We start from the raw sequence: 21,527 nt of genomic DNA, 5'->3' as shown, positions 1-21,527 counted from the left end.
GCAAAACCAACACCGGTTCCTTTTAGACCCTAATCCAGTGGTAGAACTAGGACTTGCCATTCAGCATCATCACCTGTTACTACTCTTATCCCTTCCACATCACCATCTTCCTTATTGTAGTTTTACTATAATATGGGTCACCATAAGAAACTAAATGGAAATTTGGGGGGGGGTTGTGAAGCCACAGATGATACATGAAGGCCAACACACATCACAGAAAAAGTTTTGAAACTCAGAAATGCATAAAATAAAATACATAGTACTGTATAATATAGCCTATGAGCAAATACTTACCCAAAGTTTACAATAAGGTGCCGTAAACACCTCATGAAAGAAAAAAGAAAAAAAAAGCATATTTATTCTCTGGTATAAAGGGAGAATCAATAAAATTTACATGTATTTTACATAGGGGAGTGCCATACCCCTAACCCCAGCAATGTGGAAGGGATAATTGTAGTTTTGAAATCTACCACCCCTTCCTCCTCCCGACAGGACCTGGGTCTCCTGTCTCTAGAATACTCACCAGGAAGGAAGAGTTGCAGGATCTGGCCAGGTTGTCCAGGGCCCGCAATGGTGGATGCTATCACCCACATCTTATAGTATCCTCCAGGTAGGTCCCATAAGGTTACATTTAGGGTTTCCGCACTCACTAAAGGAAGAGAGAAGTTGTGAACAGAGTTAGGGATGGGGGCCGGGGAGAGAGGTAGAACTAAGGGGGCTGATTAAGGTAAGATGTTTCATTCTAGGAAGTTTCCTGGAGGAAGTGGGCTCTGGACCAGGTTCAGAAGTAGTATGGAAAAAAGGAAATAATACTATGCTGGGGTGCCAGGAAACTTGAGTTTTTATCCTGTTTCTGCACTAACTCACAGAATTGCCTTTAGTTAATCCCTGCCTCCAATCTACTCTTCTCATTCTTCATCTGTAAAATGAAAGAATTGGATTGTAATCTCTCAAGCCTCATCCAGGCCTAAATCTTATGCTCCTAAATTACTTGTATGACCCTGAATGAATTTATTCCTTCTTGTGGGCCTCAGTTTCATTATCTGTAAAATAAGATAATATAGATCATCTCTGAGGTCTTTTCTAAGATTCTATGATTCTGTGAGTATACTGTGTTAGGTGGCAGATTCCAGGATTAGCCACAGTGGACTGTCTGGTGAGAGTCTCCATAGTCTTCCAGAAAAGGAAGAATCTAAGCCTGGATAAGGGGTCAACATAGGGGGATAAAGAGGATAAAGGTAGAGGGTTACCATTCAGAATGGTGAGGGACCCCGAGTCTGGCTGCACATACAGAGTGTAGTGCGTGAAGTGACCTCCACGCCGTCCTCTGGGAAGCTTAGCCCAAGCCACAGTCAGGGCTCCTTTGGCAGCATTTGGAATCTGCCACAGAGTTGGCCCTTCTAGGGGTGCTGGTGGAAAGAGTAAAACATCAGACTTTGTTTTGCTTTGCAAACCCTTCCCCAGGACCCTCATTCCACCACACCTCTTCCTAACCCCTATCCCAGTTACTTTACCTATCTCCTGACTATATCCCCAGACTGGAGAAGAAAAGGCCAGGCCCTTCAGAGAGATGCTACTCACAGTCACACGGTATGGAACTCCTTTCTCAAAGTTTCCTTGGAAGAAAGAGAGGGGGCATGGATCCAGAAAAATCATAGAAAAAGCCCACTCTACCCTTCTCTGCTTCACTCCCATGCCTACTTCTCTTCCCCATCACATCTTCTATTCATCATATTTTCTTGCCCATAAACCCCTCTTTTCCAGAGACCCCCAGAGACCCCTAATTTCAGTGATGTAAAGGACCTCAGAAGACATCAAGAATACCCCTATATCTGACTACGTCCATTATCTCCTACAACATCCTTTCAAAATGGTCAGCCATAAGGCCTAGAAAACTTAAAAATAAAAGACAGCCCATTACCCCTGAGACAACTCATTCTACTTCTGGACAACCAGAAGCAGTTTTCCTGATAGTAAACCTACATGTGCAACCTTTACTCCTGCCCCCCTTCTTCCCTTCTCCAAGCTCAACCTTCCCAAGCTGCTTTTGTGATTTGATCTTGCATCCTCATACCATCTTCCTCTAGACACACCAGATTCTGTCAGATGTCCTTCCTAAAATGTGGGGCCCCGAATTGAACTCAGTAATGGAAATGAGGTCTGAGCAAGACAGAAGATACTGGGATTTTTGCCACTTTATTCTGGGCCCAGTGACTCTCAATGCAGGAACACTTTTTTGTTTTGCATGACTGACTCCTTTTGACTTGTAATCCACTGAGGACCATGTTTTTTTTAAACCATGCTCATTTTTTTAAAACCATAACTCATATTTTCACCATGATCCAAATTTTCCTGTCCATCGGTTTGTTGAACCCTTGGGCAGCTTGGAGAAAGGAATCAGACATCCCTGTAGCCTAACTGGTTCCTCAGTTCACCTCTCAGCAGAGTACTGTGACTCCCATTTGGTAGGCGGGTCCAGTTTAGCTCTTGGGGGACCATCTTTTCTCGGGTCCACTCCACCACAAACTCTTGATGTTCCTGTGGTTCTGGTACCCATGTGACCAGCATCCCCTGATTTCCCATGCTGTTTACTTGAACCTTCTTAGGAGCAGAACCTGGGAAAAAAAGGTGCACCAAGACACTCACTACCCAAGGACCAGTCCAATAGGGAAGTCAAAGCCCATTCTATCTCTTCCCTGTCCCCAAGTCCCATTTCCCCTCCATTACATCTGCTTCTTCAACTCTCATCCATTGAGTCCCTCCTTCCCATCTGCTGTTTCTGCATTGTCTTTTCCTCCAAATCACTGAATCTAGAGATGGAAGATACTTCTCCACTTATCAATTTCCATCTGTATCTTAAAGGGATCCTCTTAACAGTATCCCTCAATGGCCAATAAGTAGAATCCTTCCAGTGATAGACAATTCATTTCTTCCAGATCCAGTCTACCTCACTCTTGACTAGGTAGGTCTACCCAGAGCCAGGGTGATCTCACCATCCCTCCCAGATACTTCCTGGAGGGAAGTATCTCTTACCTGAACAAGCCAGGGTTAGGTTGGATGTATGCCCCTGGCCAATGATATTGAAGGCCACTATTGATACCCATTTTGCACCTTTGGGAATGCTGGCATTGCAGCAGGGGTAGATTTTAGGGTTCAGGTCTCCACCGGGTACCTGAAATACCACCTCATAGCTCACCCCCAAGCCAGGCATGAGATCCTAAGCCAGGAAGAGAAGGAATTAATGTGATAGGATGAAGAGAAGAATGAATTCATTCAATGTATATTAATAAAATACCTGCTTTATGATTAATCATTTATATTATATAATTATATTATACAATAATTTAGAAATCATGTGTAATAAATAATTAGATGCTATACATGAAGGCCTGTGCTAGGTGCTAGGCCATTTTAGAAGAATGGGATTCAAAGTTTAGTTTAGCTCGCTGGACTTAAGAATCAGGAGATCTGTGCTCAGGTCTTGATTCTGTCATTAATGTTGGGCCACCCTAGGCAGTCACCCCTCTCTTGGCTTCCACATCTGCTAGGAGGAAATAATAAATCTTATAATATCTTTTTTTTTGTAGGGTTGTTAAGAGGAGACTTTTAAAACCCTTTGATATGCTAAGACAAGTGTTCTTTCCCTCCCAGAGTCTATATTCTAGGAAAATATTTTTTCTATTAAAACATTTTATTAAATGTTTTAGATAAAATTAAATAAAATTTTATTTAAAACATTTGAACTCTTTAAGGTTGTAAGTATCATTCTCCACCTTGTACAGAAGAAGACATGGAAGATCAGGGAGAGGAAGAGTCTCTCTATATGTCACACAGTTACTAAGTGGTAGGAAATGAATGACTTGAACCCAGGTCCCTTGATCATCAAGTCCAATTATATCATGCTACTTCATTTGAGACTCAGCCTTTAGGAAACTGAGCCCAAGTTCCCTCCTCCCCAGGCTCTATGTATATCTACCTTGCCCTTCCTAGTCCATCTCCCATACCCAAACTACAACCACCTCTAGGAAAGAACCCAGATACACCCTTTAGGAACACCCCCCCCAGACCCCAGGTCACCTTCCATAGCAACACAGAGGTTTCTTCTTGGGGGTATGGGCTGCTGCAGGGCAACCCAAAGACCCACACATCCACTTGGCCAGTTGAGGCTAAACAGAAGCACAAGGAGAGATAAGAGTAGAGTTAAGGACTTCTCCAATTGCTAGGAAGGAGAAGGAAGATGGTGTAAGCATATGAACACCCAGGTCTTGGGTCACCCAGTCCAAAGAGAAGAAGGGACTTACCAAGTGGGAGGCTTTGGAATTTCAGGGGCTCACTCCAGTCACTCCAAAAACCCACATTGTTTTGTAGCTGGCAGCGGGAGGATACCTCATAAACTGTGGCTGGTTGTAAGCCAGAAAGTTCCAGAAAGGATGAGATTAATGAATCTCTAGGTTCCACCTAAGGGAGAAATAAAGAAAAGTCATAAACCCCTGGTGAGAAATAGCTCCCAAAGATCATACAATAACCTCCACAGATCTATAGAATAACTCCAATGGGCTTGTTTTATTGTATGTATTACTCTCATGGGTCTTATAATGAGTTCCATGAGTCATACGATATCTATCATGGGCCATAGAAATATCCCAATGGATCCATGTACTGTATGATAACCTCATGAAAAAACATACGAAGTGATGCAGAATGAAGACAGACTTGTGATATATGATTATGATGGAGTACTACTCCATGAGATGATGAGGGGGATGATGATTTCAATAAAACATATATGAACTGATGCAAAGTGAAGTGAGAAGAACCAGAGATCATTGTGAATAGTAATGTTATAATGATAATGTTCAACTGTGAAAGACTTGGTTTACTCTAATCAATACAATGATCCACAACAATTCCAAAGGAGTCATGATGAAAAAATGCTTTCCGCCTCCAGAGAAAGAACTCTTGAACTCTAAGTACAAAATGAAGTATAATTTTCTCTTTATTTTTCTTATTTTTTTCCAATATAACTAATATGGAAATTTGTTTTGCATGATTTCACATGTATAATTGATTTCCATTTTACTTACCTTCTCAGTGAGTAGGAGAGATGGTGGGAGAAAGGGAGAGAATATGGAAGTCAAAATTTAAAGAGGAAAGACAAAAATAAGTAAATAAAATAATTTTTTAAAAATGAAGTCAGTCATATCAATATAATCAATATAATAATAACAATGGCTACTTACATTGTACTTTAAGATTTATAATGTATTTTAGATACTACTTGAGTAGCTTATTTCACTTCTCTGAAAAATTTTAATCCATAAAATGATGGGATTGAATTAGGTAACTCTGAGACCCCTTCCAGTTCTTAGTTCTATTCTCCTAGGATCTTGTTTGACTTTTGCCCAACGTTACAGGCATCATTATATCCTTATTTTTACAGATAAGGAAACTGAAGCTTAGAGAGATCATCCAACAAGTGTCAGACTCAAGATTTGAACCCAAGTTGTTATTCTATTGATTCCATTTTTTACACCATATTTTATCATCAAATTCAGCTTTCTCCTGTGCTTCATCTATAAAATCTTCTACCTGCTCTGTTAATTGAGAAGGTTAATATAAGTATTATCAGTGTCACTTTTCTATATAGGAATACATGTTCATCATCATTAAGTCCCTCATATTTTCCCCTTCTCCTCCAATCTCTATGCTTCACCTGAGTCCTGTATTTGAAGATCAAACCTTCTGTTCAGCTCTAGCCATTCCAACAGGAACATTTGAAATTCCCCTGGTTCATTGAAAGTACATCTTTTTCTCCTAGAAGAGGACATTCAGTTTTGCTGGGTAGTTGATTCTTGGTTGCATTCTAAGCTCTTTTGCCTTCTGGTATATTCTATTCCAAGCCCTATGAGCTTTTAATGTAGTTGCAGCTAAGTCCTGTGTGATCCTGATTGCAGCTCCATGGTATTTGAATTGTGTCCTTCTGGCTGCTTGTAATATTTTCTCTTTGACTTCCTGGGGGTTGTTTTTTTTTTGGATCTCTTTCTCAGGGAGATCAGTGGATTCTCTTCATTTCTATTTTGCCCTCTGCTTCTATATCAGGGCAATTTTCCTGTAGTAATTCTTTGAAAATGATGTCAAGGCTCTTTTCCTGATCATGATTTTCAGGTATTCCAATAATTTTTAAATTATCTTTCCTAAATCTGTTTTCCATATCAGTTGGTTTTTTCAATGAGATGTTTCACATTTTCTTTTTTCTTTTTTCTTTTTTCTTTTCTTTTCTTTTTCTTTTTCTTTTTTTATATTTATTTATTTTCTAATTTTTTTATTCTCATTTCGTACAAATGTTTTTTTTACATTAATAAAATATACTTGTTGACAAGTAAACAAAATACCCCTCCCCCCATGAATATAGATAGACTTGCTTGGGCAAAAAAGTAAAGGGGAGAGAAAAAAAATTAAAATTAAAAAAATAATAGTAATAATTGTAGGTATGGCCAGGTGGCGCAATGGACGAAGCACCAGCCCTGGAGCCATGAGCACCCAAGTCCATATCCAGCCTCGTAAACCCAATAATCACCCAGCCATGTGACATGCAAGCCACCCGATCCCCACTGCCCTGCAAAAACCAAAAAGAAGAAAGAAAAAAAAAAAGACCCAAAATAAAATAAAATAGTAATAATAGTAGGGGTGGCTGGGTGGCAGACAGAGCATTGGCCCTTGAGCCAGGAGCACCTGGGTCCGAATCCGGCCTCAGACACACAAAGATCATTCTGCTATGTGGCTCCAGGCAGGCCACCCAGCCCCACTAGCCCTGCACCCTCCCCCAAATAATAATAACAAAAATGTGCTTCAGTCTTTGTTCCAACACCATCAACTCTGTCATGAGTGGATCACATTCTTTATGATAAGTCCATCACAAAAGTTACTTCCATATTTTTCCAACGTTGCCATTGCTGATTGCAACCCCCTCCTTTCTTATTTCTCCACTACCATGTACTATATTTTCTCTCTCCTTTCACTCTGACTCTGCTGTAGGGTCGCTGAGTGGCGCAGCAGACAGATCCCTGGTCCTGGGGCCAAGAAGCCCTGAGCCCCCATACCACCCCTTAGGCCCAGAATCCACCTGGCCCTATGGTCCTGGGCAGGCCATCCAATCCCAGCCCCTTGCAAGAAGTAAAAAAGAAAATGTGTTATATCTGAACACTGTCCCCCCATGGTCCATCCTTTCCTCCTTTATTCACATCCCCACCCCTTCCCCCTGCTCCCCACTCCTTCTTACTCCAGATGTCTATACCCCATTGAGTATATTTGCTGTTTCCTCTCCTAGACATCTCTGATGAGAGCAAAGGTTCCCTCATTCCCCCTTGCCTCCCCCCTTCCATATCATTGCAATAAAAAAAAATCTTATTATGTGAAATATCTTGGACTATTCCCCGTCTCTTTTTTCTTTCTCCCTTTCCATTTCCCTTTTTTTCCCTATTGACTCCATTTTTACACCATATTTTATCTTCAAATTCAGCTTTCTCCTGTGCTTCAACTATAAAAGCTCCCTCTACCTGCTCTATTAACTGAGATGGTTCATATGAATATTATCAGTATCATTTTTCTATACATGCAGTTCATCCTCATTAAGTCCCTCATATTTCCCCCCTCTCCTCCAATCTCCATGCTTCACTTGAGTTCTGTATCTGAAGATCAAACCTTCTGTTCAGCTCTGGCCATTCCAAAAGGAAAAAGCTCCACGATATCTGAACTGTGTCCTTCTGGCTGCTTATAATATTTTCTCTTTGACTTGGGAGTTCTGGAACTTGGCTATAATATTCCTAGGGGTTGGTTTTTTGGGATCTCTTTCTCAGGGGGATCGGTGGATTCTCTCCATTTCTATTTTGCCCTCTGCTTCTAGAATATTAGGGCAATTTTCCTGTAGTAATTCTTTGAAAATGATGTCAAGGCTCTTTTCCTGATCATGACTTTCAGGTATTCCAATAATTTTCAAATTATCTTTCCTAAGTCTGTTTTCCACATCAGTTTTTTTTCAATGAGATATTTCACATTTTCTTCTAATTTTTCATTTTTTTGGTTTTGAAGTATTGATTCCTGATTTCTGGTAAATTCATCAATCTCCCTGAATTCTATTCTTTGTCTGAAGGATTTGTTCTCCTCAGAGAGTTTTCTTATCTCTTTTTCCATCTGGCCAATTTTGCTTTTTAAAGCATTCTTCTCCTCAATAACCTTTTGAACTGTTTTATCCATTTGACCTAAGCTGGTTTTTAGCATGCTATTTTCTTCAGCATTTTTTTGGATTTCCTTGACTAAGCTGCTGACTTCATTTTCATGTTTTTCCTGCATCTCTCTCCTTTCTTTTCCCAGTTTTTCTTCCAACTCCCTCATTTGATTTTCAAAGTCTTTTTTGAGCTCTATCGTAGCCTGAGCCCAATTTCTGTTTTTCTTGGAGTCTTTAGATGTAGGAGCCTGTGCTTCCTCATCTTCAGACTGAGTATTTTGATCCTTCTTGGACTCATTTTCAAAATATTTCTCAATGGTCTTCCTCTTATTTCTTTGCTTGTTCATTTTCCCAGCCTAAGCCTGTTTTTTTGGGGTGCTTCCTGAGCTTTTGGGACACTCCCACAAGGGTCTCAGTGTGTGAGGTTCTGTCCTCCCTCCTGGTCTGTGAATGAACATAAGCGCCCCCCTCTGCCACGGGGCCAAGGTGGGGGGGCCCTGTTGTTCTAGGGTGGGGCCTAGACTGGGATCAGGATCTGAATGTGGTCAGAGCCCCAGAGTCCTGTTCCAGAGGCAGAGGACAGAGCTCAGCAGTCTCTCTCTTCACTCCCCTCCCTCAGCTCAATGGGCTCATGCCCTGGGGGCTCCTGCTTACCGGCTCTGCCTGCTTCTGTTTCCTGGATTTGGGCTGCCGAAAGACCAAGCTGCAGGCTGTGTGCCCTGAGGGCTGGACTCCATGTGCTTGCTCTGGCAGAGGTCCCCCACTGTTCCCCCACTTTGTGCCGGTGCTCCCCGGGGTGCAGCTCAGGAGACTCCCCTACTGCTGTGAGCCGCACCTCCCAGAGCCCTGGGGCTGCCTCCGGGAGGCTAAAGTTCTTTGGCTCTGGTGGGCCACCCCTCTGGCGGGTCACCCTTCCAACCCTGGGAAGCAGAGCCTTTCTGCTCTTTTCCAGGTTACCTTGAGTAGGAAAACTGCCTCACTGGGTCCCTTTGTGGGTTCTGTCTCTCAAAAGTTTAGTTAGAGTCCTTAGTTTATGAGTTTTTATCAGAGAGCTCCTAAGACTTGATCCCTTCATGTCGCCATCTTGGCTCCCCATGTTTCACATTTTCTTCTAATTTTTCATTCTTTTGGTTTTGAAGTATTGAGTCCTGATTTCTCGTAAATTCAGCAATCTCCCTGAGCTCTATTCTTTGTCTGAAGGATTTGTTTCCCTCAGAGAGCTTTCTTATCTCTTTTTTTCCATCTGGCCAGTTTTGCTTTTTAAAGTATTCTTCTCCTCAATAAGTTTTTGAACTGTGTTATCCATTTGACCTAAGCTGGTTTTTAGCATGCTATTTTCTTCAGCATTTTTTTGGGATTTCCCTGACTAAGCTGCTGACTTCATTTTCATGTTTTTCCTGCATCTCTCTCCTTTCTTTTCCCAGTTTTTCTTCCAGCTCCCTCATTTGATTTTCAAAGTCTTTTTTGAGCTCTGTCATAGCCTGAGCCCAATTTCTGTTTTTTCTTGGAGTCTTTAGATGCAGGAGCTTGTGCTTCCTCATCTTCAGACTGAGTATTTTGATCCTTCTTGGGCTCATAGGCAAAATATTTCTCAATGGTCTTCCTCTTTTTTCTCTGCTTGCTCATTTTCCCAGCCTAAGCCTGTTTTGGGGGTGCTTTCTGAGCTTTTGGGAGACTCCCACAAGGATCTCAATGTGTGTGGCTCTGTCCTCCTTCCTGGTCTGTGAATGACCATAAATGCTCCCCTCTGCCATGAGGCTGAGGTGGGGGGGCCCTGCTGTGCTATTGGGGGGCCTAGACTGTGATCAGGATCTGAATGTGGTCAGAACCCCAGCATCCTGTTCCAGGGGCAGAAGACAGAGCTCAGCAGTCTCTCTTCACTCCCCTTCCTAGGTTCAATGGGCTCATGCCCTGGGGGCTCTTGCTTATGGGCTCCACCTGCTTCTGTTTCCTGGATCTGGACTGCCTTGGCCATACTGCTTGCTGTGTGCCCTGAGGGCTGGCAGAGTCCCCTGCCCCCTCGTTCCCCCAAGTCATGCCCGATGCTCCCCAGGGCGTAGGTCAGGAAACTCTGCTGCTGCAGTGAGCTGTGGCTCCCAGTGCCCTGGGGCTGACTCTGGGAGGCTGAAGTTCTTTCACTCTGGCAGGCCACCCCTCTGACAGGCTGCCCCTCCAACCCCCGGGAGCAGAGCCTTTCTGCTCTTTTCCAGGTTACCTTGAGTAAGTGAACTGTCTCACTGGGTCCCTCTGTGGGTTCTGTCTCTCGAAAATTTAGTTAGAATCCTTAGTTTATGAGTTTTATGAGGGAGCGCCTAAGACACCATCTTCTCTTGTCGCCTTCTTGGCTCCGCCCCCCCCAAGTTTTTTTGACCTTGAGTTTAGTGCTGACCTCACAGCCCCTTCACACAGATTGTGATGATTAAATTAAGGCACTAACAACAATAATATTCAGACTAAATAAATCATCAAAATGTTCAAAACAAGCAGGATGACTTGACTGGTATCACATAAAAGATAATATATACATCTTTTTTTCTGAGATTAACAGTTGAAAAATAACAGAAAGTTGGCCATAGACTTGGGGTCCAGGGTGCTGACATGATTCCTGAGTAGCCAAGGCAGACCCTGAGTTGACATAGTGGGAGACAGCTAACACTGGCTCTGGAGTCAAGAAGACTTTAGTTCAAATTCAGATTTAGGCATTAGTTGTGATATCCCAGGCAAGTCACTCAAGCCTGATTTTGTTTGTTTGTGTGTGTGTGTGTGTGTGTGTGTGTGTGTGTGTGTGTGTGTGTGTGTGAGAGAGAGAGAGAGAGAGACAGAGACAGAGAGAGACAGAGACAGAGAGACAGAGACAGAGACAGAAATAGCAGAGTTTTCCAAACATTTTTTGTAATTTACATTCTCCTTTTTTTGTTTTATTTCTTTTTCTTTTGTTCTTTTTCTTTTTTCTTTTTTTTTTTTTTAGTTTTTTTTTCAAGGCAATGGGGTTAAGTGTCTTGCCCAAGGCCACACGGCTAGGTAATTTGAACCCAGGTACTCCTGACTCCAGGGCCAGTGCTCTATTCACTGCGCCACCTAGCCGCCCCCTGTTCTTTTTCTTAATACTAGAAATATAGAATCTAAGGCAATTAGAATTTAGAAAACACCCTTTTTAAGTTTTTTTTTTGCAAGCCAAATGGGATTAAATGGCTTGCCCAAGGCCACACAGCTAGGTAATTATTAAGTGTCCGAGGCTGAATTTATTTGAACTCAGGTGCTCCTGATTCCAGGGCCAGTGCTCTATCCACTGTGCCACCTAGCTGCCCCAGAAAACACTCCTTTTTAAAAAACAAGAATAACTGTCTCTGTAGAGACTGTCAAAATTGCCAATGTCTACTGTATTTCAAGTGGTCATGGTGGCATATTGGAAAAAGTTTTCAATTAGCAATAATTGTTCCTTAGATAAGCCTCACTGGTTCTAATACTGTCACTGTGCAAAGCTTTTATTCTTGCTTATATATTTGCATGTGAGAGGTAATAGCAGACCTGGTCTCCAATTCTGCCTGTAGTACATTGGAGATGTTGGGGATTGAACCTGGGGCCTCATACATGCAAAGCATATACTCTACCACTGAGCTATATCTCCAGCCTCCCACTGAAGACCCACTGAGGTCCTTTCTTGAGCTAAACTGCCTAGCATTCCAACAATACAACAGAGAGGGCAACCTCTATGGGCTGGACACATTGTTGGAATACCAGACATACACTTGCCAAAAAAACTATTTTATGGAGAACTCACCCAGGGCAAGTGCTCACAATGGGGTCAGAAGAAGTGATCCTGGGACACCCTGAAGGTCTCTGAAGATTTTAGAATTGATTGTACAGCATGGGAGACACTGGCACAGGACTGACCAGTAAGGTGCACCCTCAACAGTGAGGGTGCTGTTCTCTATGAGAAAGTTTAGAACACCCACACCGGGTGTTCACATGGACTATTTGTGCCCGATCTGTGGTAGAGCATCCCGAGTTTGTATTCATCTTATCAGCCACAGTTGGACACAGTGTAATTTGTCTCAAACGTAGTGATGTTTGATGAAGGATAAGAACCAACCATAATACATATTGACTATATGACCTTGGACAAGTCCCCTTGGCACAACAGGCAACTCTCTAAGATCTTAAGTTGCTTAGGAATTAGTGATTTGCATTGAGAGAATTTCCTCACTGGGGGCTCCTTACCTCAATGAAATCACAAGTCTGGAAATTTCTCAATCTAGCTATACTCTATAATTTTTTAATTCTCTGCTGTTAATATATAGTACATAAGTGGCTGCTGTTGTTCAATCATGTCTGAACTCTTCATGACCCCATTTGGGGTTTTCTTCACAAAGATACTGGAGTGGTTTGTCATTTCCCTCTCTAGAACATTTTGGAGATGAGGAAACAGAGGCAAACAGGGTAAAATGACTTGCCCAAGGTCATACAGCTAGTAAATGTCTAAGACCAGATTTGAACTCACAGGGATGAGTTTTTCTGACTCAAGTCCTACTTTTCTATCCCCTCTACTACCTAGTGGTTCTATAATACACATAAATAAATTTAAATACTACTGTTTTTCAATGAAAGTAAAAACAAAATGGATTTTAAAATTACTAACAGCCTTCACAAGCCACATAACAAATCCTACTGGGTTTTGAAATAAACCTCATGGGCCATGGAATAACTTTCATGGGACATGCAATTATTGCTGTGAGGTCACCTAATAAGCAGAAGCCCTGAATCTCTGGACTGGAAGGAAATTTAGAAGTCATCAAGTCCAAACTATTCCTGAACAAGAATGATCTCTCCCATATATTGGCTAAATTCAGCCTTTGCTAAACTGCCTCTAGTGGTGGAGACAAGATGGTGGAGTAAAGGCAAGGACTGCCACAAGCTTCCACCCAAACCACTCCAAATACCTTTAAATAATGACTCTAACCAAACTCTAGAGTGGTAAGGCCCACAAAAAGACTGAATGAAACAACTTCCTAGCCCAAAATAACTTGGAAGATCTGTTACACAGTGGGGTTAGAAAGGGCCTGCAGAGCAGCCTAAGCAAACTGTCTCCAGCTATACAGGAACAGCTCTCAGGGCTCCTGGGTCCCTGAGGGCACCTGGGTCCCTGGGGGTACCTGAGTTCAAGGCAGGAGGGTAGTTTTCAGACCACTCCACTCAGGGATTGCCACAGACTTGGCCCCAAGGGACCAGGAGGGGCCTTGGGGAGCCACCTGGCAGTTACTTCCAAAGTACTCAGCCCACAGGTGGTAAGGGTGTCAGGGTTGATTATTATCCTTTGCTATCCCTGAGGCAGGATTCTGTGGCTTTGCCCATACTCAGATCCAGGTCGAAGTCTGGGGCCCCAAACTCAGGAAAAGGAGCAAAAGCACAACAAAACTTACTCCTGCAACCGAGCAAGGATTCTCCTCACGGGGAGTACTTATGATCAACCACAGACCAGAGCACAGACCAGAGCACACAGACCAGGAGAGCAGTCAGAGCCTCTCATAAGACTTTGGAGGAAGTGAGAATTTGCAGGTCCCTGAGGGGTATCTCTGAAAACAGCTACAAAAACCCTCAAAAGCTTGGGACAGTGTGGCCTCCATTCTAGAAGCAGAGCTTCACTATAACGAAGAGTTAAAATCGAGTCATAGACTGGGGAAATGAGCAAACAAACAGAAGAAAAAAATCTGACCATAGACAATTATTTTGGTCCCATGGAGGACCAAAATACACACTCAGAAGATAACAAAGTCAAAGCTTCTGAATCCAAAGCCTCCAAGAAAAATATGAATTGGTCTCGGTCTATGTAAGAGCTCAAAAAAATTTTGAAAATCAAGTAAGGGAGGTAGAGGAAAAAATTGGGAGGAGAAATGAGAGTGATGTGGGAAAACCATGAAAACCAAGTCAGCAGTTTAGTGGAGATATAAAAATACTGAAGAAAATGACATCTTAAAAACCAGTTTGAATCAAATGGAAAAAACAATTCAAAAGGCCAATGAGAAGAATGCCTTAAAAAGCAGTATTGGCCAAATGAAAAAAGAGATTGAATAGCTCTCTGAAGAAAATAATTCTTTAAAATGTAGAAGGGGGCTAAGGGAAGCTGATGACTTTGTGAGAAATCGAGAAACAATAAAACTAAACCAAAAGAATGAAAAACTAGAAGAAAATGTGAAATATATCACTGGAAAAACAACTGACCTGGAAAACAGATCAAGAAGAGAGAATTTTAAAATGATTGGACTTCCTGAAAATCATGATCAAAAAAAGACCCTAGACTTCATTTTTTTTTTCAAAAAATTCTCCAGTAAAACTGCCCTGACATCTTAAAAACAGAAGACAAAATAGAAACTGAAAGAATCCATCCATCAGCTCCTAAAAGAGATCCCCAAATGAAAACTGCCAGGAATGTAATAACCCCATTTCAGAACTCCCAAGTCAGGGAGAAAATATTATAAGCAACCAGAAAGAAACAATTCAGATATCATGGAGCTACAGTCAGTATAACACAAGATTTAGCAGCATCCATATTCAGGGTTCATAGGGCTTGGAATATGATATTCTGGAAGGCAAAAGAGCTTGGATTATAACCAAGAATCAACTACCCAACAAAATTGAACATACTATTTCAATGAAATAGGGGACTTTCAAATTTTCCTGATGAAATGACCAGTTTATCCTCAAGTACAGAAGTACTTCACTCAGGTAAAGCAAAGAGAGGGTGGACAGGAAGGGGAAATCATGAGGGACTTAATGATGTTAAATTGCTTGTATTCCTGCATGGGAAGATGATACTGATAACTCACATGAACCTTCTCATTTATTAGGGTATTTAGAAGGAGCATATATAGACAAGACACAGGAGTTGAATTTGGAGGTAAAAGATATTTTTTTTTGCAAGGCAAATTGGGTTAAGTGGCTTGCCCAGGGCCACACAGCTAGGTAATTATTAAGTGTCTGAGACCAGATTTGAACCCAGGTACTCCTGGCTCCAGGGCTGGTGCTTTATCCACTGTGCCACCTAGCCACCCCAAAAGATATTTTTAAAATGGAATTAATGGGGAGAAAGGGAAAGGAGAGAGAGAGAAAGAACTAAGTTATTTCACATAAATGAAGCAAGTAACAGCTTTTGCAGTAGAGTGGAAGAGGGGGAAGGTGAGGAGGAGCAAGTGAGTCTTACTTTCATTGGAAGTGACTCAGAGAGGGAATAACATACACACTCAATTGGGTATAGAAATCTATCTTACCCTAGAGGAAAATAGGAGAGGAAAGGAATGGGAGAAAGGGAAGAGGTGGGGAGTGGTATAGGTAATAGAAGTGAGGGAAGATCTTGGGAGAGGGTAGTCAGGTACAACACACATTTGAGGAGGGATAGGGTGACAAAAGAGAGAGATTAGAATAAAAAGGGGTGGGGGAAGTAGGATTGAGGGAAATACAGTTAGCAAAATGTTGAAGCAATTTCTCTAATGGACTTATGATAAAGAATGCTATACATCCCAAAGACAGAACTGATGGTATTTGAATAAAGACTGAAACATACTTTTTTACCTCATTTTATTTTTCTTGAGATTCTCTTTCTTTGTGGGGGGTTATGTTTACTTTTACAACATGACTATTGTAGTAATGTTTTTCATGGTTATACATTTTTAACTAACATCAAGTAATTTGCTTTCTCAATGGGAGGAGTGGGGTGAGAAGAGAGAATTTTCAACTTAAGGTTTTGGAAGTAAATGTTGAAACTTACTTTTGCTTGTGGAGGGAGGGGATTTAAAAATAAAATAAATAAACTACCTCTAGTGAGGGTAACTTCACTACCTCCTAAGGCAGTTGGCCATGCAGGTAATAAACATTTATTAAATATCTACTCAATATTGAGCAAAAGGGGGGGAAAGACAATCCTTGCCCTCAAGGAATGCAAAATCTAATGGGGGAGGGGACAACATGTAAATAAATATATACAAACTCTGTACTCTGCAAGAGAAATAGGAAATGTTCCATAGATAGAGTATCTACCTCCTCCAGGGAATATATTTGAATTAAGAGAGATTAGGGAAAGTTCCTTGTTGAAGATAGGAATTTATAATGGGATTTTTTTTGTCCTTCATTTTCAAAGGCCATGACATCAGGGAGGTGATACCATGACAAGTACATGAATTGGATTTGAGTGAGAGAGTGTTCTGCTAGGTCACCAGTCTCTCTTTCTTTTCCAGGGCCATCTGGGAGAGATATGAATCAGGACAACAGGAGATAGTCCTGGATGTGAGGCAATCAGGGTTAAGTGACTTGCCCAAGGTCACACAGGTAGTAGGTGGCAAGAGTCTGAGATCAGATTTGAACTCCCATCCTCCTGACTCCAAGGCCAGTTGGAACTTGAAAGATGCCAGAAATTGGAGATGTAAGAGAGGCTTGGGGGACAGCTGGAGAAAATTTCTGGAACCAAGAGATGGAGTGTCTTGTTCACAGAGAAACAAGAAAGCGGACCATCACATTTTTGTCTGGTTCTAATTGTTAAAAAAAAAACAAAAAAAACTCTTCCATATAGTGAACTGAAATCTGCTTCTCCACAACCCCACCCCAACCCCATTTCTCCTAGTTCTAGTCTCTGGGTTCTAATGGATTAGATCCAATTACTCTCCCACATGAGTACACCCTTCCTATACTGTAAGACAGCTATCATTGTTTCTCTTAGGTATCTTGTCTTGTAGCTATAACTGCCTTTACAAATACCTCTCTCCTGTCCAAATTCTTTTATCTTCAATAGCTCTCTACTACTGTCTCCTAAATCGGCTCTGCCCCTTCCTTAGTAAATCTTCACCCAATCATCACCTCAAAGTAATAGCCTTATTCCTCTTCCTTTTCATAGCCAAACTCCTAGGAAAAAAAGATATCAAGAATCATTGCCTTCACTTCCTTTCCTTCTTCCCTTTCAATTCTTTTCACTCTGGTTTCAGACCTCAACCAGCATTCATATGAAAGTATTCTTTCCAGTGTTAACTATGATCATTTGAAATTTTTTAAAAATATTTTTACTTTACTTATATTGACCCCATGTCTCCTCTTTATAACAAATAATTATTTAAAAAGAAAATTCTTAGCAAAACTGATAAATACATTAAAAATATGATATGAATTATGACACACTCATGGACCTCCTACCTCAGCAAAAGGATTCATGGAAGGCTGGCACCAGTTCTAGAATATCTGCATGTGCTCCACATCCAGAGCAGGGTACTTCCATTATACATGATCATACCTTTACAGAAGCAGGTTCCCCAGTCTTTTCTCCATGGGAATTATCCCTTATTACATGGATGGAGATATTAATCCTTATTCTAGTCATTCAGCCTTACCTAAATCTTTAGAATTATTTGTGGTCTAGCCCACATGTCTCTCCCTATCAGAGACATGTGGGTTTGTCTGTTTTGGGACTGATCATGTCATCCTCTTCCTTTGTTCCATAAACTCCTGTAGCCTCCTATTGCCCTCAGGATCAAATACAAAATGCTCTATTTGGCATTCAAAATCTGTCATATCCTAGCCCCTACCTCCCTTTCCAGTCTTCTTATACTTTATATACTCTTCAGTCTAGTGACACTGGCCTCCTGGCTGTTTCATGAACCAAACTCTCATCTCTTCGCTCCCAGTATTTTCACTAGTTGTTGCCTGTTTCCTCCACTCTGACTTCTGACCTCCCTATAGGAAGCCTTCCTCAATACCTCTTAATTCTAATCCCTTCTCTCCATTAATTACTATTTACCCTATAGTTGAGTGACCTTGGGCAAGTCACTTTACCCTGATTGTCCACATCCAGGGTCATCTCCAATCTTCTGATTCATATCTGCCCATTGGACTCAGATGACTGGAGGAGAAAGTGAGGCTGGTGACTTAGCACAGCACCCTCTCACTCAAATCCAATTCATCTGCTTGTCATGGTATCACCTCCCTGATGGAATGGAGTGGAATAGAATTTTCTTTGAAAATGAAGGACAAACATCATCAAGCTCCTTGATGGCAGGGACTGCCCTTTGTCTCTTTTTGTGTGCCCACTTAGCATAGTACTCATAGGAGGCACTTAATAAATGTTTATTGATTGATTGATTGACTGACATAGTCACATTCAGTTAATCTTCTCCAGAGTCTATAAAAGGGAAGTAGCATGGTATAATTTAAAGAGAAACCAGGGGCAGCTAGGTGGCATAGAGGATAAAGCACCAGCCTTGGAGTCAGGAGTACCTGGGTTCAAATCCGGTCTGAGACACTTAATAATTACCTAGCTGTGTGGCCCTGGGCAAGCCACTTAACCCCATTTGCCTTGCAAAAACCTAAAAAAAAAAAAAAGAGAGAGAGAAACCAGAAAATTTGGGTTCAAATTTAGGTTCTATCACTTATTGTTTGTGTGACTTGAGCAAGTCATTTCCCTTCCCCAGTGTCTCAGTTTCTTCATTGGTAAAATGGGGCTAATGATAATAGTACCTGCCTCCTAGAATTGTTATCAATTGTTATCAATGATCAAATGAGTTAATATGTGTAAAATGATTTGCAACCCTTACTTACATGGTATGTAAATACTAGTTATTATCATTATTACTATGATCTGGAACATTCAATACCAATTGGTCATCAGAAGTTTGAAGGAGGTGACTCACCTGTTGCCATATTGAAGCAGAGACATCCCGGTAGCGGAGCTGATACTTGAAGCTCTCATGGGGAGGCCAGGCAGGGGCATCCCAAGTCACAGTGACCACCGTAGGATCATCAGAGAACTCTACTTCTTGGGATAGCTTTGGTGGCTCAGGTTTCACTATGGGAGAAAAAAAATATCCCTGTAAGTCCCAAGCTGCCATTCTCCAGACAGGTACCCTTCTCCCACTTTCTGAGGATACCTATAGAATTCAGATCTAATCTGAGTGACTCTGGCTCTCCAGGCTGGAAAGTATTATCCTTTGGACTTAGCCATACAAGGTATTGCTCAGCAACGGTGAGATGCTCTCGTTCCACGATCACCCAAGTCTGGCCTCTGGGCACTGTGACATTTTGGATCCTGTTAGGTTGACTGGTGAGGGAGAAAACAGAAAGACTATGGAGGAGGCAGGACACAGGAACCTAGAAACATCCAAAACTGGACATGATATCCATCCTATCATTTGACACATGAGGGAACTGAGACCCTGAGAAATTATGGGATCATAGATTTAAAGCTAGAAGAGGTCTCAAAGGCTATCTAGTTAAACCTCTTCATTTTACAAATGAGGAAATTGAAGTCCAAGGAGATTAAGTGACTTATTCAAGATGGCATTTAATAATTATCAAAAGCAAGATTTGAACCCAAGTGCTCTTGCTCCTGAGGGAAGGCTTTCCAATGTACCCCATCCAATTTCATTAAGAGACAGATTTGGTCATATGGAGGAGGAAGTCTATCAGAGGGACTGAAAGTTGCTATTTCTACGGTGATGTTAGAAGAAGAGATGTGGAGAAAAGGTATGGTAGAAAAGTTCAGTTTACTTACTACTTTAAGCTCTCATAGAAGAAGTTATAAGGAATGCCAGGGTCCAAACTGGATCCCCAGGTGCAGTTCATATGCCCCTTGGGTTTCATACAGTAGCACTGGAGTTGATGAAGTGGAGCTGAGGAGGGCACGGATCCCTGGTCAGTGTGCCACCCTGTTCCAGCAAACCCACAGAGAGATCTTATCACATTATTCCCTTGCCCCCCCAAACTTATGGCTCCTTATTGCATCCATAATCAAGATCAATCTCAGCTGCCTGGAATTCAGGAACACTCTGATTCTTCCACCACCCTGGTCTTTCCAACCTTATCTCCTATCATGCCACTCTATTAATTTTCTAAACTCCTCTTCACTCTCTAGCCAAACTATAGCCCCAGTTAGGTTCACTATAGCCAAACTGATCCCCAGTTAGGTTCACCACTCTCCCAATTGATATTGTTTCCTTTTTATCTGCTAAATTCCCAGTCTTTTAAAGTTCAACTCAGAGAATGAAAGTCCTAAAAGGGATCATTAGAACCAATCTCAATTCACAGAGAAGCATATTGAAGATCAGAGAGGGCTCAAGTCTGGCAGCTGGTCAGTGGGAGGAATGGGTAGTAATCCAATTTATCTATTTTTTGAACTTTTTCCATAGACTTCCCCTGACTTTTCCTTTCTTTTGGAAAGTCCCAAGATCCTTTGGTTTGACTCAATAATGACCTTCCTCTGGGTTTACATATATTCATTTCTACTTCTCTGATCACATAATCATGTAGAGTATATAGTCATTTAAAGTACTTTAAATCCTAGAGTTTTGAGTTGACAAAGATCTTTCTTCATGACTATCCTGTAAGTTAAGCAGTACAAATACTTTCATTCTCATTTTACTGATGGCAAAACTGAGGCTAAGCAGGAAATGGTTTTAATGACATTGTATATAGTACAGTAAAGTTTGCAAAGCACTCTATATATTCTCTCATTTATTTTCCTTACAACCTTGTGAAGTAAGGACTATTGGTATTACCTGTATGTTTTAGAGAAGAAGAAACCTGGATTCAGAGAGGTTCAATGATTTACCCATGATCCCCACTCTTAGAGAGGAAGTGTCTGAGCCAGAATTCCAGTTCAGGTTTCAACGGACCATAAGTGTTATATTTTCTTTACTCCAGACATGTGCTTGAGTCATTCCCCCACTAGCAGTAAACTATGAATTCAATAGGTTTTTATCAAAATTTCCTAGCTTACTAGCAACCAACATAAGTTCTGTTTATAGATGGTTTAAGAAATATCATTTGAATGACCAGCTTTCAGCTTCTGCCACACCAGGGGCTGGGTCCTTAACTTGAGGGATCAGAACCCTCCCAATCCTTTCCTCTTCCTCCCCAAATGTATACATTTCATCCTCCGGCTCTCCAACATCCTGTGGGGGACCTTGAAGAATTAGCTGTTCAGTGTCTGGGAGAAGGGGGAACAGGGAGGGATGGAAAGAGAAGCAGGAGGGATCCCACGTGGCTTATGTCTGAAGCTCAGCATGAAGTAAGGGGCCCTCCGGGGCCACCAGAGCCAGGGAGAAACCCAGGGGCACAGAAGACTAGAGAGTCATTTATCACTCACCCTCTGCAGCATCCAGAGACCTCACTGGCAAAGTCTGCAACAGCCACAGCATTAGCAGCAGTTTTGGTGGTAGTGGCTGCATCGGGAACAGAGGGAAGCTGGTACTTGGAATCCACTTGAACTCAAGGGTGTCCATGGTGGCCCCTATCTGGCTCCCACTGTTGTTTTCAGCTGACCCCGGAACTC

The 21,527-nt window shown here is 41.8% G+C and overlaps 1 protein-coding gene and 1 non-coding gene across 5 annotated transcripts in view; both read right to left on the bottom strand.

The window, feature by feature from the left end:
- The window catches only part of IL27RA (interleukin 27 receptor subunit alpha), a 24,995-nt gene extending 3,468 nt beyond the window's left edge, over window positions 1–21,527 (bottom strand). The window contains exons 1-11 of one of the 4 annotated variants that reach the window (XM_074203592.1): window positions 21,342–21,527; window positions 19,749–19,902; window positions 19,126–19,295; window positions 18,889–19,043; window positions 4,302–4,458; window positions 4,078–4,166; window positions 3,034–3,217; window positions 2,436–2,615; window positions 1,515–1,616; window positions 1,251–1,409; window positions 524–649 (exon numbers count right to left, since the gene is read on the bottom strand). In XM_074203592.1, the coding sequence (XP_074059693.1) occupies window positions 524–649; window positions 1,251–1,409; window positions 1,515–1,616; window positions 2,436–2,615; window positions 3,034–3,217; window positions 4,078–4,166; window positions 4,302–4,458; window positions 18,889–19,043; window positions 19,126–19,295; window positions 19,749–19,902; window positions 21,342–21,477 (1,612 nt within the window). In that variant the 5' untranslated portion in view covers window positions 21,478–21,527. Of the gene's footprint in view, window positions 1–294; window positions 325–523; window positions 650–1,250; window positions 1,617–2,435; window positions 2,616–3,033; window positions 3,218–4,077; window positions 4,167–4,301; window positions 4,459–18,888; window positions 19,044–19,125; window positions 19,296–19,748; window positions 19,903–21,341 lie in introns of all 4 variants that reach the window. The other 3 variants (XM_074203593.1, XM_074203590.1, XM_074203591.1) reach the window with 3 other exon arrangements.
- LOC141503883 (U4 spliceosomal RNA) lies at window positions 11,569–11,708 on the bottom strand. The gene has a single exon (XR_012473165.1). It is a non-coding gene; the product is annotated as a U4 spliceosomal RNA (small nuclear RNA).

This window comes from Macrotis lagotis, chromosome X (genome assembly GCF_037893015.1).
Source record: "Macrotis lagotis isolate mMagLag1 chromosome X, bilby.v1.9.chrom.fasta, whole genome shotgun sequence".
Lineage (NCBI taxonomy): Eukaryota > Metazoa > Chordata > Mammalia > Peramelemorphia > Peramelidae > Macrotis > Macrotis lagotis.
The sequence above is the reverse complement of the archived record's forward strand: the minus strand, read 5'-3'. Positions and strand labels throughout refer to the sequence as shown.